Source organism: Grus americana, chromosome 6 (assembly GCF_028858705.1).
Source record: "Grus americana isolate bGruAme1 chromosome 6, bGruAme1.mat, whole genome shotgun sequence".
Taxonomy (NCBI): Eukaryota; Metazoa; Chordata; class Aves; order Gruiformes; family Gruidae; genus Grus; species Grus americana.
In genome coordinates, this window is record NC_072857.1 from 17,664,722 (window position 1) to 17,678,436 (window position 13,715).

The 13,715-nt window shown below is 65.1% G+C and overlaps 2 protein-coding genes across 3 annotated transcripts; one reads left to right on the plus strand and one right to left on the minus strand.

Annotated features, from left to right (window-relative positions):
* Positions 1-1,691: 1,691 nt before the first annotated feature.
* On the plus strand, positions 1,692-8,843 carry RUFY4 (RUN and FYVE domain containing 4). The gene is made up of 12 exons (XM_054830219.1): positions 1,692-1,734; positions 2,374-2,648; positions 3,689-3,750; positions 4,101-4,207; positions 4,571-4,696; positions 4,976-5,082; positions 5,239-5,382; positions 6,046-7,123; positions 7,201-7,307; positions 8,004-8,150; positions 8,362-8,493; positions 8,573-8,843. The coding sequence occupies exons 2-12, from the start codon at positions 2,479-2,481 to the stop codon at positions 8,673-8,675; spliced, it is 2,283 nt and encodes a 760-aa protein (XP_054686194.1). The 5' UTR covers positions 1,692-1,734; positions 2,374-2,478; the 3' UTR covers positions 8,676-8,843.
* A 1,124-nt stretch (positions 8,844-9,967) lies between these two features.
* LOC129208056 (C-X-C chemokine receptor type 2-like) lies at positions 9,968-13,409 on the minus strand. Of its 2 annotated transcripts, none has more exons than XM_054830206.1 (2): positions 13,216-13,409; positions 9,968-11,357 (listed from the first exon to the last, which is right to left on the minus strand). In XM_054830206.1, the coding sequence occupies exon 2, from the start codon at positions 11,350-11,352 to the stop codon at positions 10,276-10,278; it is 1,077 nt and encodes a 358-aa protein (XP_054686181.1). In that variant the 5' UTR covers positions 11,353-11,357; positions 13,216-13,409; the 3' UTR covers positions 9,968-10,275. The 2 variants fall into 2 exon arrangements, with proteins under 2 accessions (XP_054686181.1, XP_054686180.1); XM_054830205.1 differs by having other exon boundaries at positions 13,200-13,409.
* Between the last annotated feature and the right edge of the window lie 306 nt (positions 13,410-13,715).

Here is a 13,715-nt window from a genome sequence, read left to right on the forward strand (position 1 = left end):
CCGGGTCATGGTGTCCCTGCCCGGGGGTCACCCGGCCGGGGGAGTGCAGGAGCCGATCCCTGCCCAGGGCACGCTCGGGGTGGGAGGGGGAGGCGGCCAAACCCAGCCGTGCCCCCCCCGGCTGCAACAAGCTCCGGTGCCCGGGCAGTGCCCAGGAGGTGCCCGGCGGTGGGCACGGGGCCGCGCGGCGATAGGCTGGGGGGCTGCGGTCCCACCGGCCCCTGCCCCCCCCGCCGGTCCCCCAGCGTCTCCTGCGCGCTGGCAGTCAGGCAGGGAGCACCGTGCCCGCCCATGTCCTGCAGTGCTTGGGTGGGAGCCAGCTCCGCCACGCTCCCCCCCCCACCCCTTCTCCTCCTCCTCCTTGTCCTCCTCCTCCTCTCCGCACGCGGGGCTCGGCACCCCCGGGCTCACCCACCTGCCCCCCGGGTATGGCATCCCCTGGGGTGGATGCCGGACCCTAACAGCGCCCCCTGCTCCAGCCCCCTCTGATTTGGGGGTAGAGGAACACGGACGCCTGGGTTTGATCACAGCTCAACCCACGACCCCCTCCCCGACTCTACCTCGGTTTCCCCCTGGCACCCCCTCCCCACCCCAAACCCTAAGTGGCAGTGCCTGCACATGGGGGGAGGCTTCCCTGCCCCTCCACTAGCCCACCCCAGCACCCCACCAAGCCTCTCCTCAGGAGCCTGAGGACATATTCAGGGACCCCCTCACCTAGTGGGGTCCCTCTCCAAGGGAGTGCCCGGCTGATGTGCCCTGCTGCAGTTACAGCGGAACCCCTCACCACAGGGCACCCCAACACACTCCTGGGCACCCCCACTCTGCCACAGGGCTTGCACAGGTCAGGGGGACAGGGTGCACCCCACCCTGCAGCTGCACCGGGGACCCCACACCCCCTGCACTGATCGGGGTGGTGCCAAGGGGGGCTGGCGGCAGCACCCCCAGATGCCGCGGTAATGCTGGGCAAGGACTCATCCCCATGGGGCAGCTGCCGGTGCCAAGCGTGGGCAGCAGCCGAGCCAGGCCTGGGCACTAATTGCATTTGCCCCGGCAAGGCTCCTAACGAACAGGAGAGGGAGGGAGGGGCGCAGGGGGCAGGGGTTTGGGGGGGTCCCCCACACTTCACGGCTGTACCCTGCAGCCCTGCCTGGCACCCCTGGGTGGCAGAGGGCTGGTGGGCAGGGGGTGCAGGGTATGGCCCCCCACCACAAGCACGAGGGAGGTGACATCACTGCTGGCTCCACCGTCCCCCTCCCACATTTAATTAGCAGATGGCCCCCGCTCCCCAGACTCCCCCCCGCCAGGCAGCGCCAGGCCTGTGCGGGGCCATTAGCTTTATTGGCTGCGCTGAACGAGGGCCAGGCCTCGTTAATTGAATTGCACCCGCGCCAAGGACAGGCAAGCATCTTCTCCCCTCCCCGGCACCCCCTTCCTGGCCCTTGGCTGGGGCAGAGACAGGGGACTCAGCTGCCAGGGAGCCGCTGTGGCACCCACCCCGGTGAGGGGTGTGAAGGGGCATAGCACCCCCACGGGTGTTGGGCTCCTGCCCGTGGGGTGCCTGGTGTGGGGGCAGGCGGCACTGGCGGGTGGGTGCAACACCCCCCTCCTGGGAGCCAGGAGGGTGCGGGGAGGCCCAGGCTCCTGCTCGGCATCACTTCCTACTTTCACTTTGGTGCCGAGCCGAGGCCTGGCTTGCGGGCGGCAGGTGCCCCCCAGCCCCCCCGGGTGGCACAGGTAGGGGCAGCAAGGGGGGATGCAGTGTGGAGGGGCAGGATGTGGGGGCAGCTGGGCATCGCTGGGGGCATCCACCAAGCCGGATGGTGGTGGGGAGCAGGATGGCAGTGGGTCCCATGCCTGGCACTGGGGGGGTAAGCTGGTATCACCCCCGGCCCCCTCTCAGGGGATTTAGTCCCCACCCCAGCAGGGCTGGCACAGCAAAGGGGGACAGGCATGGTGGCTGAGCGGCACTGCCAGTCCAGGGGCTGCTCAGGCGCAGATAGCAAGGGGGGGGCCTTGCCCAGGGTGCCCTGGAAAGATTTTGCACCCTGGCTCTGGGCATAGCCCCCATGGGGGGAGTTGTCGGGGGGGGGGGGGGGGGGCAGTGGGCCTTGCTGGGATGGGCTGCAGCTCCTGAGGGGGTCTCTGTGCCCAGGGGCTGCTGCCTCTGGGGGCTGTTGTGCATGGGAGGGGGGATGCTGTGCATGGGCTGCTACTGCCCCAGAGGAGCTGTTGGCTGCTGCTAGCTGGGTATGGGTCCCGGATTCCCTCCCCAAAAACTGCAGGGGGGTCTGTCAAAGCATTCCCAAGCCCTATTCCCATGGGAAAGCATCAGGGTCCCCCCAGGCCTGGCACTGTCCTTTCTCCCCCCTCCAGGGGCTGCACAAGGTGACCAGCCTCGCTGACCCTCTTCCTAAAACTGGCAACCCCCAAACTGGGGAGCCGGCTGCCGGGGGGGGCCAAGCCGCAGTGCCTGATGTGATGTGGGACGGGCTGGGGGTGGCTCCTGCAGCCTCCCTGACCTCCCACACTTCCTGCTGGCCAAGGTACAAAAGGAGAAGCAGGCAGGCACAGCGTGGTCACGGGGACACGCCAGCATCCCCCCGGCACCCAGCGAGTGCCTCGGGGCACCCCAGGGCTCCCAGCCACAGGTAAGGGGCTCCTCTTCCCAGGGGAAACTGAGGCACGGGCAGGGTGGGCAGGCGGGAAGATGGCTTGTCCAAGGCCACCCAAGGGCACCAGGACAGGAACTGAGGCATCCAGAGTCCCGTGTCCTGCTCTGCCTGCTGAGCCACTCTGCTGTGGCAGGGAGCACAGGGCACTCATGCTTGGGCACGCTTGTGCACACGCTCCTGTGAGCACACACGCACCCTGCCATTCACACCCCCATGCACACACACGTGTGCTTCCCCAGCCCTGTGCCCAGCCACCACCTGTGGTGACAAGCCCCGGACCTGCCACCTCCGTGGGCACTGTCCCTCACCCTGTCCCCAGGTTTCCACCTACCACCACCCAAAACCACCCCACTGCACTGTACCCTCCTGGCCCCCCCGCTCCGTGCCCTCCTGGCCCCCCACTCCATGCCCACAACACCCCCAAACCCTGTGCCAGCCCTGCAGGCAGCATGCTATGCTAGGGGGCTCTTAGGGGGCTCTACCTAGGGGAGGAGCTCAGTTTGGGGGGCTGCATGCTGGGGGCTGTGTGCCCTGCTTCCCTCCCCCCCCCGGCAGGCCCCCACACTGTTCGTGATGTGAGCGAGGGAAGCGAGAGCAGAAGCAAAGGCAGTGCTTCCTCCCATGCCAAACCCACATCCTGAATCCTAGGGGACGGAGACAGGGACGAGGACAGAGACATATTGGGATGGGGGAGCTGAGCCCCAGGACCCCCCAAGGAATGGAGACAGAGGCTGGGCATGATGTGGGGGCAGAGCGTGGGGGCATTTTGGGACAGGACACATCGACAACTAAGAAGGTACGGGATGGGGCACTTTTGTCCACCCATACCCCCTATCCCATGTAGCAGGGAGACATGGGCAAGGAAAGGGGGTGCCTGAGCCCACCCCCTCTTACCTTAACAGCAGGCAGCTCTAGGGTGGAGCTGGGAGGGGGAAGACCCTCTCCTTGGGGCAGAGTTTGGGGGTGCCAGGTGAGTGCCAGCCTGGCACCTCTCATCACTGCCCCTGCCTTTGCAGACCCCCAGGGACAGCCATGGCAGGGGATGGGGAGCTCAACCGTGTCATCAAGGACCTGCAGAGTAAGTGTGCCAGCCTGTGTCCTGCCGGCGTGTCCCCTGCCAGGCACATCTCACCCTGGCCATGCCCCCTCCCTCCTCGCACCCAGCCGGTGCTGCCCAGGGCTGTTCCAGGGCATCCCAGTGCCAACCTGGCCACTGCTGCCTGCTCCTGTCCTCGCTGCCAGCCCCAGGGGACTGGCAGTGCCCGGCAGGTACCTGTGCCCCTCGCTCCCCCTGCTCTCCCATTTCATCCCAGGGCAGGTTCCTCTTTCACCCGCCAGCAGAAATCCCCGGGGCTGGGAGCCGGGCAGCAGTGGGGAGGGGGGGGCGATGGGGCAGGGCCGTGCCAGCTCAGACCTGCCATCCCATAGGGACCGTGGCTGAGCTGAACCACAGCTACCGGGAGCAGAACCTGCCGGTGACGGATGGGAGCCGGGAGCTGCACAGCCTCTGTGCCCAGCTGGAGTTCCTCCTCCAGGTACCACTGCTCCTCCATCCCCGCTTCTCCCTGCCTCAGTTTCCCCTGGGGCACAGCTGAGAGCAGAAAGGACCCTGCACCAGCTGGTTTTGGGAGGTGGGTGACCCCAGCCGGTGTTGTCCGTCCCTGGACATCCCCAGCCACATGAGAACCCGGACCGGGCTCACCCACGTCCGCATGTGTAATTGCACATGCTGCAAAAGGGAAACTGAGGCACAGACCCAGTGAAGAGGGGACAGCCAGGGGACACCAGGACCCACCCTGATGGGGGAGCTGGCTGGATCTCAGCCCCACAGAGAACAAGCTGGATGGGGGACAGGGGACACTCCCAAACAAGCAAGCCCAAGCTTATGTCTCTGCCAGTTCGACCTCAAGGAGAAGAGAAGCTTCTTTGGGCAGCGCAAGGACTACTGGGACTTCTTGTGCCAGGGCTTGGCACGGCGCCGGCAGGAGCACGAGGGTGTTCGTTTCGTCACCTCCCTGGACAAGGTGGGCACAGACTGGCAGGGCACCCGGGGGCTCATGCATGCACACATACATGCACTTCTGCTTGTTTGTGGGTGCACATGCACTTGTGCACAGGCACACACTCACTTGGGCACCAAGGATTTGCCCACTGGTGCTATAGAGGGTTTTCTCCCCTTTGGGGTCTCCGCTACCCCCCAGCCCTGGCCCTGGGGAGCCCCTTTCTCCCTGCATGGGCTGGGGGGAAGACGTGTAGGGAGCAGACTGGCATGGCAGAGCTGGATAACCCCCTCTCCCCCCCAGCTGAAGACCCCTGTGGGCAGGGGCCGAGCCTTCCTGCGGTACTGCCTGGTGCACCGGCAGCTGGCAGAGTCCCTGCAGCTCTGCCTCCTTGACCCCGAGAGCCTCTGGTGAGAGCAGGGGACACGGGGAGGGGATGCTCATGGTGGCAGGGGGCACAGCCAGGGCAGACAGTGCCCTGCAGCACGCAGGTGGCAAGAGTGCTGCAGGTGCGTGTGCCTGCCCGGGGCACAGAGGGGTGCATGAAGCCCGTTTTGTGGTTGCAGTGAGTGGTACTACGCCCGCAGCCCCTTCCTGAGCCCCCAGCGCCGGGCAGAGATCCTGGGCAGCCTCTATGAGCTGGACGGCGTCACCTTCCACCTGGCCCTGTGCAGGGCTGACCTGGACACCGCCTGGCCCATGTTCTCTGAGTGAGCCTGGGGATGCAGGGGGCACCGGGGGCACCAGGGGCATTGGGGGCATTGGGGGTGCCAGGGGCATCAGGGGCGCTTGGGGCTCAGCATGGCAGAGCAGCACACGAGCATTGGCCCACTGCCCCGAACCCCACGTGGCACCCCAGCTGTGCCAGCCCTCCATGCATGGCCCCAGGCAGGCACAGACCTCTGCGCCAGCATGCACACCATGCTGGTGCCTGCAAACATGGCACGCGTGGGTGCACACACACCGCAGCCCTTGGTCAAGTACGTGCCCAGGCACAGGTCTGCTGCAACACCGTGACGCTGTGACACCTGAGACGTGAGGGCATATGTGTGTGTGTGTGTGTGCCCTCGCCCCCAGGCACACCTGCAGGGGAGCGCTTATGGACACAGCCGCTCCAGTGCGCCTGTTCTGCTGCTCACGCACTTGTGTGCACGCACCATTACAAGCACGCATGCAGCCCCTGATTCCCCCCTGCAACCACCACGGGGGTCTCTGGGTGCCACCCTGTCAGCAGATGCCACCTGGTGTCACCAGCCCTGCTGCCCTCTCCATCCCCAAAGGCTGGCTGTGCCCAGGGAGCCCTGAGGGAGGGTGGTGGTGCCCTGCTTACCCTGGGGGTGACCTGGTGGCCCTGAGCCCCGTGTCCCCTCTAGGAAACTGGTACGGCCCAGCGCAGTGGCTGGGAACAGCCTGGCAAAGACGGCCCCGCAGACAGACGATACCGGCACCGGGGCACATGGATGGCCCGATGGCATCGCCCATCCCACCACAGCACCCTGTGGGGTGTCAGCCCACCCATGCCCACCCACCTTGGCTGCCCTGCAGGCGAGGATTGTAGAGGTGGAGGATGTGGAGTGGGACGTGGAGGATGTGGAGGTGAGGAAGGACATGGAAAAGAAGGATGAAGAGGAGGTGGAGAAAGATGAGGATGAGGAGGAAGAGGAGGTGCAGGATGTGGAGGTGGACATGGAGGAGGATGTGAAGGTGGAGGAGTATGTGGAAGAGGAGGGTGAAGAGAAGTTGGAGGAGGATGAGAAGGAGGTGGAGGACGTGGATGTGGAGGAGCTGGAGGACGCACGTGGTGCTGGCAAAGCACCCCAGCCCGGTGGTGACAGGGATCCTGGCACGTCCCCGCCGCCCAGCACCGGGTGCATACCGGGCTCCCCACCACCGGTGCCTGGACAGCCAGACGGGACGGAGGCATCCCTGCGGGCGCTGGTGTCCCGGCTGGAGGCCGAGCTGGGGCAGCGGGAGGCGGCATCACGGGTGCTGGCAGCCCGGCTGGCACGGGAGGAGCGGCGGCACAGGCGGCAGGAGGAGGGCAGTGCCCGGCGGGCCCAGCTGCGGGCGCATGAGGCTGAGGCGCTGCGGGAGACCAACATCTTCCTGGGGCAGGCGCTGGTGGCGGCGGTGGCGGCGGGGGGCCCGGGGGTGCTGGCGCGGGCACAGGAGGAGGCACGGGGCTGGCAGGAGGTGGCAGAGGAGCGGGGCGCCCAGCTGGCCGGGGCACTGGCGGAGGCAGCGGCACTGGCCTCGCGCCTACGGGACTGCCAGGCGGCGCTGGCTGCGGCGGGACGGACGGATGCACTGGAGGATGCCGGTGCCACAGACGAGGTGGCCGCTGTGGAGGAGGTGCTGCGGCAGGCGCTGGAGCTCGCCCGTGGACCCCAGGAGCCCCTGACAGACCCCAAGGTGGAGGGGCAGCTCGGCACAGCTGCTGGCATGGCCATGGTACGGGCAAGCCCGGGGGTACCCCACAGTGGGGTGGGGGGTCGGCGGTCCAGGGCTGAGCCCCCACTCTCCTGCAGCAACTGGCCACCCTGGCCGCCACGGCGTGGGAGGAGGTTCGGCAGAGCCGGCAGAAGCTCCAAGCCCAGCGGCAGGAGGTGGCACAGCTCCAGGAACAGCTCGGCAGGTCGGGCAGCAACCCCCCACTTCCACCACCCACTGTCCCACCACGTGTCCACTCCATCCACCCCCATGCCACAGGGTTTCCCCTGGGATCCCCCTGGGTGCCCCACTTGGACCCAGGGGAGCAGCACCTGGGGATGGGCAGGGGCAGGGAGAGAAGGATTTGGAGAGGGAGGGATGGTGAGAGGAAGGCATCAACTTGGGGGTGGGTGAGTGGATGGGTGGGTGAGCAGAGGGGTGGAAGAATGAATTTGGCGTGAGTAGATGGATGGAAGGATGGAGGGGGATGTGAAGGGGTGAATTTGGGGTGAATATGTTGATGGGTGGGCACACAGAGGGATGGAGGGATGAATTTGGGACAAATGGATGGGGGGATGGAAGGATGAAGCGATGAATCTGGGGTGAGTAGATGGATGGATGGATGGATGGATGGATGGACGGACAGGGGGACAGGGGGATAGAGGGGTGGGTGTGGGGAAGCATGGATGAACAGCTGGGAAGCAGATGGGTAGCCAGCCTGGCAGATGGTGAGGTGGCTGTGGGGATGAGGAGCGGGCTGGGCTTGGCAATGGATGGGCAGCGGATAGAGGGATGGATGGATATGTGGGTGCATGGACGGATGGAGAGACGGACAGAGGGACGGATGGAGAGACAGCTGCCTGAGGGACAGGGGGACCGTCTCCCCACTGCCCCATGCCAGGGCCCGGCAGGACGGCGAGCGCTGGGCATCGGCACTGCAGCGGGCACAGCGGGAGGCCCTGGAGCGAGAGGCCACACGCGGCGCCGAGCAGGCACGACAGCAGGAGCTCATCCGCGACATGAAGGGGCGGCTGCTGGAGCTGCTGCGGTGAGAGCCCTGGGGACACCACTGGTGTGGGGCCACACATGGGCGGGGGGGGCCCAAACCCTTTCACCCAGAGGAGGGCACCAAAGCCCAGGCAAATCCCCACCTCGGGAGACCCAGGGGTGCCCACCTGGGGTGTGGGGTGCCAGGGCATGCTCCCAGACCTCCACCATCAGGCATGTTCCTGCTGGGGCTGACCTGTCCCCTCCCACAGGGAGAAGGATGCCCTGTGGCAGAAGACGGAGGGCATCGACACCCCGATGCCCAGCCCATCACCCCGTGATGCAGGGCTCTGTGCCCGCTGCCGCAAGGATTTCCGCCGCCTCTCCCGGCGGTACGACTGCAGGTGCGCCATGGGGGGCACTGGGGGTGGCACCGGCATGGCACCGGGATGGCATGGCTCTCACCACCCGCTTTCTCGGCAGGCTGTGCCAGTGCAAGGTGTGCCACGCGTGCTCCGTGGACACAGGCAAGCAGGGGCGCTGCTGCCTGCTTTGCTACCAGCAAAGGCACCCGCAGGCTACGTGAGCTGGGACCGCAGCCCATGCACCGTGCCTGGGACATCCCCTGCCCTGGCTGCCTCCTCTCAGACTTACCCAGATCCCAGACATCTGGGGCCTGCAGGCAGGTCCTGCTGCCCAACATTTTGGGTTTGAGACATTTTTCGCGTGGCTGGTCCACAGAGAGGAAAACAACCTGCTCCTGCTACCCCTGTGGCTCCCGTGTCATCTTATCAGTTGTCGCCGAATTGACCCCCAGGCTGGGTGCGGGGTGGGGGGATGCTGCTATGGGAGTGTCCAAGCCCTTCTGGGGGGAACTGTCCCCTAAGGGGAGTCCCAGCTGCAGCCAGGCTGAGCCACCATCTGCCCTGTCCGGCAGCAGGGAGGCAGCAGTGGGCAGGGGATACAGCTCTTGGCCAACAGCCCCGGCTTCCTGCCAGGTTGCGAGGCACCGCTTGGGCAAGAGGTTTCCCAGATGCAAAGGTGATGAGCTGTCTCTGCCCAGCACCCCTGCTGACCTTGCCCAGCCCCGAGTCCCCAGGGCTCCCTACATGGGTGCCAGGGGAGCCTGTACCCACCCATGAGCCAGCCCATGGCTGGCACCCACTGATGCCCCCTGCAGTTAAAGACCCCTGGGAGCCTGGAGCAGGAGGGATGGAGGAGTAGTATGAGACCCCCATAGAGAGATGCTTGGACATGCTGGGATGGGCACCCTGATACCTGGCACACAGGGTGGTGGGAGGGAATCCAGCAGGGTCACAGCCCCTCTGCTCCACTCTCGTGCTAGCCTCAGTTGCCCAAGCCGGGGCGGAAACATCCTGGTTGTGTAAGGGACAGGTTCCCAGCCCTTTGCACAACAATGTCCTGGCACCGCAGTGCCAGGGGGGCAGGGGGTGCCCTGGGTGCTGGCACCCTTTGGACAGGGGTCACAGGGTCAGGGAAGGGCTGCAGTGATTTGGTCCATTGGGGCTTGGATCGGGGTTGGCTTTGTCCCCAGGTGGGACAGACACCTCACAGAGATCCCTGCTCTGGGGAAGTGCCAGGACCTTGCTGGGAAGCTGTGGGGAGCAAGACCCATGTTTGGGTCCCTTCTGGGGACGCACAGGATGCTGAACCCTCTGCAACAGCCTCTTGGGCAATAGCACTTCCCTGGCCTGGAGCCGGGGTTACCCACACCCCACCAGGCTCAGCTGACACTGCTGCTTTGGCACTGAGGTGGGGAGCCCAGGACCCACCGTGCTCAGTGATGTGCCCTGGCCCGTCCCACCATTGCCCTCCCTGTGGCAAAGAGAAGCCAGATCTGGGTGACCATCCCACCAAGTCCTTTATTGCTGGATGACCATCGGTCACGAATGCCATCCCCACAGTGGGGTTGTGGGGTCCCTGAAGTCATAGGCTCTACCCCAAAGAGCAGGGATGGTGGCCGGAGCTTGGCATTGCTCCCCTGGCAATGGGGTCCTACCCCCTCGCCGCCAAAGCCCCCTTCCAGACAGGATCCAGCATCCAGTGGTGGCCATGCCCATACCCATGGCATCGCCACCCACATCCCAGGGGGATGGGTGAGGATGCTGGGGTGTGTGGGGTGCCAGGGCCTGCTGGGAGCCGTGAGAGCAGGGTCCTGAGAGGGCTCAGAGGGTGGTGGAGGTGTTGCCAGAGGTGGAGACATAAGAGGTGCGGCCGTAGCGGGCCACAGCATCTTTGCTGATGAGCCCGTGCTGCGCCAGGATCTTGAGGAAGCTGTTGCGAAACTTCTGCCCGATGAAGGCGTAAATGATGGGGTTGATGCAGCTGTGGGCGAAGCCCAGGACTTGTGTGACGGAGAGGGCCGTGTCGATGCGGTTCCTCCTCTCGCAGGTCTCGGCAATGACCCGCATCCTCATAAGGGTGTCGTTCACCAACGTGATGTTATAGGGCAGCCAGCAGATGAGGAAGACCAGCACCACGGCAAAGATGACCTTCATGGCTCGCTGCTTCTGGGTGTTCTTGGTCTGCAGGAGGGTGTGGATGGTGACGCCATAGCAGAAGAGCATCACCAGGAGGGGCAGGGCGAAGCCAAAGGTCTGCGGCAGGATCCGCAGCACCACCCGCCACTTGGCTGTGTCCTCACCACCAATGCGCTCGTAGCACACGGTGCCATTGCTGGGTGAGGGAAAAGCCTCGCGGAAGAGCAGCACAGGCAGGGAGAGCAGCACGGAGAAGATCCAGATGCCCAAGCAGACAAACTTCACCCAGTGCCTCTTCTCAGTGGCAGCCCGGGTGGCGTAGACGATGGCCAGGTAGCGGTCCACGCTGATGCAGGCCAGCAGCAGGATGCCGCTGTAGAAGTTGGCCTCCTGCAGCACGGAGATGGCTTTGCACATCACAGTGCCAAAGACCCACTCATGGGCTCGGTAGGCGGCCCAGAGTGGCAGGCTGAGGGCGAAGAGCAGGTCCGCCACAGCCAGGTTGAGTAGGTAGACGTCGGTGACAGAGCGGTTGGCGTGGCTAGAGGTCACCACCAGGACCACCAGCCCATTCCCCACCACGCTGAGGATGAAGACGAGGCAGTAGATCACCACCACCAGGTACTTGTTAAGGACAGAGCCATCGGGCCGACATGGGGCAGAGGAGATAGCGGTGTCTGGCATGGCTGTGCTGTAGTCATAGGTGTAGTTGTAGAGAGAGAAGAGATTGGACAAATCGCCGTTGAAGGAGAAGGACTCCATTTTGCCTGTGGAGCACAAAGCAGCATGAGTGTGGGGTGGGAGGGTGGTGTGGGCCAGGCGTGACAGTGTCTCTGGGTCCCCCATCTCCATTGCCCCCCAGGTCCCCTCCCAGCCTGTGGGCAGCCCCCCTCCATCACTCCACCATGTCCCATGTCCATGCTGTGCCAGGTAATGGACAGTGCTGCAGGTGGACACTGTCCCTCAAACCTCCTCTGGTACAACACCCCCAGCACCCCTCAGTCTGCTCCACTTCATCCCAATCCTGTCCCTTCCCTGTCCCCCATGGAGGACAGGGTTCCCCATGGACCAGCCACCTCTTCTTGAATTGGGGGGCTCCCCCATCAACACAGCATCATGCCCCTCCAGGAGACACCTGGCCCCTCTAGTGTACTTGGGTTCCCCTGGTTTGTGTGAGTCCTTCAAAAGCCTCTGAACTCTTTGGGCATCTCAGGGCCACTCGGGCACTTCCAAAGTCCTTTGAGCATCTCTGGATCCCTCTGGCTTCCCCATCCCCTCAAGTATCGCTGCTGGCGCTGCCCCTCCTGCCACCCCAGCCAGCAGCAAGGTTGCGGTCACGGTGCCCAGGACAGGCGGGGACTTGAGAAGATCTGAAGGCGGTTTCATGCCCTTCTTTCCCATCCGGTTCTGCCCCATCTCAGAGGTTTCACCCCCTGACGGAAAGACGTGTCACCCTTTGCAGGCAGCTTTGGAAATATTTCACGTCTTTGGTTTTCCTGTTGCCTAGCTGGGTGCTGCCAGGCGTCCCCATGTCCCCTGTGCTTAGCCGCAATGAGGAAATCACAGGTGACAATCACTCTTGTCTCCTAGCATGTAGGACACCAGCCTCCCTGCTCTGTCCCTGCCTCCCCAAAGACCATTTGGTTTCAGCCTTCTCCCAGTATGGATTCGGACTCTTGTTTCACTCCAGTTTCACCCCTCTGCCCCATTTCCAAGCCCCTGAGCCCTTCCAGGTGGCTTCCACCTGAGCCTTCCACCCGCGGTGCTGGGTCCTCAGCCCTGAGCTGGCCCTGTTTGAACCCAAATCCTCCCTGGGACCAACTTTCCCCTTCTGCCTGGCAGGGATTCCCCACTGCAGCTGGGCTGCTGCCCCTGCCTGGTAAAATCCCTCCCTGGCTCTGCCAGCCCCACTCCTGCAGTGATGCTGGGATGGTGATGCTGGGGTGGTGATGCTGGGGTGGTGATGCCCCGGCATCCTGGAGGACTGTGGCTGGGGACATTGCCAGTGCCACCGGTGAAAGGTCCCCCCGAGCGCAGCCACCGCAGGCATGGGGCAGAGCCGGACACCAGCGCTTCCCCTCAGTCTATTTTTGGCTGCTGCTTCTGCCTCCCTGCTCCAAAATATTAGTTCCTCCAGGGCTGGGTATCCCCCACCCACGGGTACCCTGCAGCCGATCCAGCTGGGGGAACAAGCAGTACCCCATTTCCCCTCCTGACCCTGGAAGGGCTGGGTGACACCAGGGTGGCCCTGGGGGTCCCCTTGAGGAGGAAGTAGGGACACCCCATTGAGAAATGCCCCCCTGGGTCACCACTGTGTGAGGAAATGGGGGCAGGTGCTTTCCCCCAGGGCACCCATGGCCGATGTCCCTGGGGACTGCAGGGGGTTTGCACCCCACATGAGCCCCGAGCACAGCCCTGGGTGCCCCCACCCCCAGCCTCCTGCTCCCCCCCCCTGCACCAGGCAGCCCCTCTGGCAGCCTGAGCAACCCACCCCGGCCCCCAGCCCAGCCCACTCTGCATGTGAGGGGGCTCACCCGGGAGCTGGGGCACTGGCGAAGTCCAAGGGCTGGCGAAGCCCGAGGAAAGCCCCAGTCACCCCAGGGACTCACCGCTCGCTGTCCTCACCGTCCCCCCAACTCCGGGGTCTTCTCCCCGTCCCAAGTCCCAGTCACGGGGGAGCACCGGGCACTGAGACAAATCCAGGTGTCACCCCCAAAGGGCTCAGGCGTGGAGCGTGGCAGCACCAGGCTCGGGGGTCTCACCAGGCCAGCCAGAGGGTCCCTCACCTGCCCCCCGCCACCGTTCTGTCTCGCAGTGCCCCTTCCCTCTGCCGCCCGCTTTATGCTGCCCGGGGAGGAAGCGAGGTTGCAAAACCTTCTCCCGGCATGAAAGGGAAGTGGCAGCCAGAAGGGACCCTTCCTCAGCCCCGCCAGGATGCCTTCCCCGGGGCCGGGGGGAGCCTGAAGACCCCCACCTCCCTCCTGCCCCAGGGTGTCCTGGGCCACCCAGCAGCAGGTGACACCGGGGCGCACCCCAGGGTGCATCACCCCCCTGCAGTGATGTACCCCTCCAGCCGAGGGTCTCCACCATGTCCCCTGGTCCCCAGTGGGAATCCCCCCCGCGTG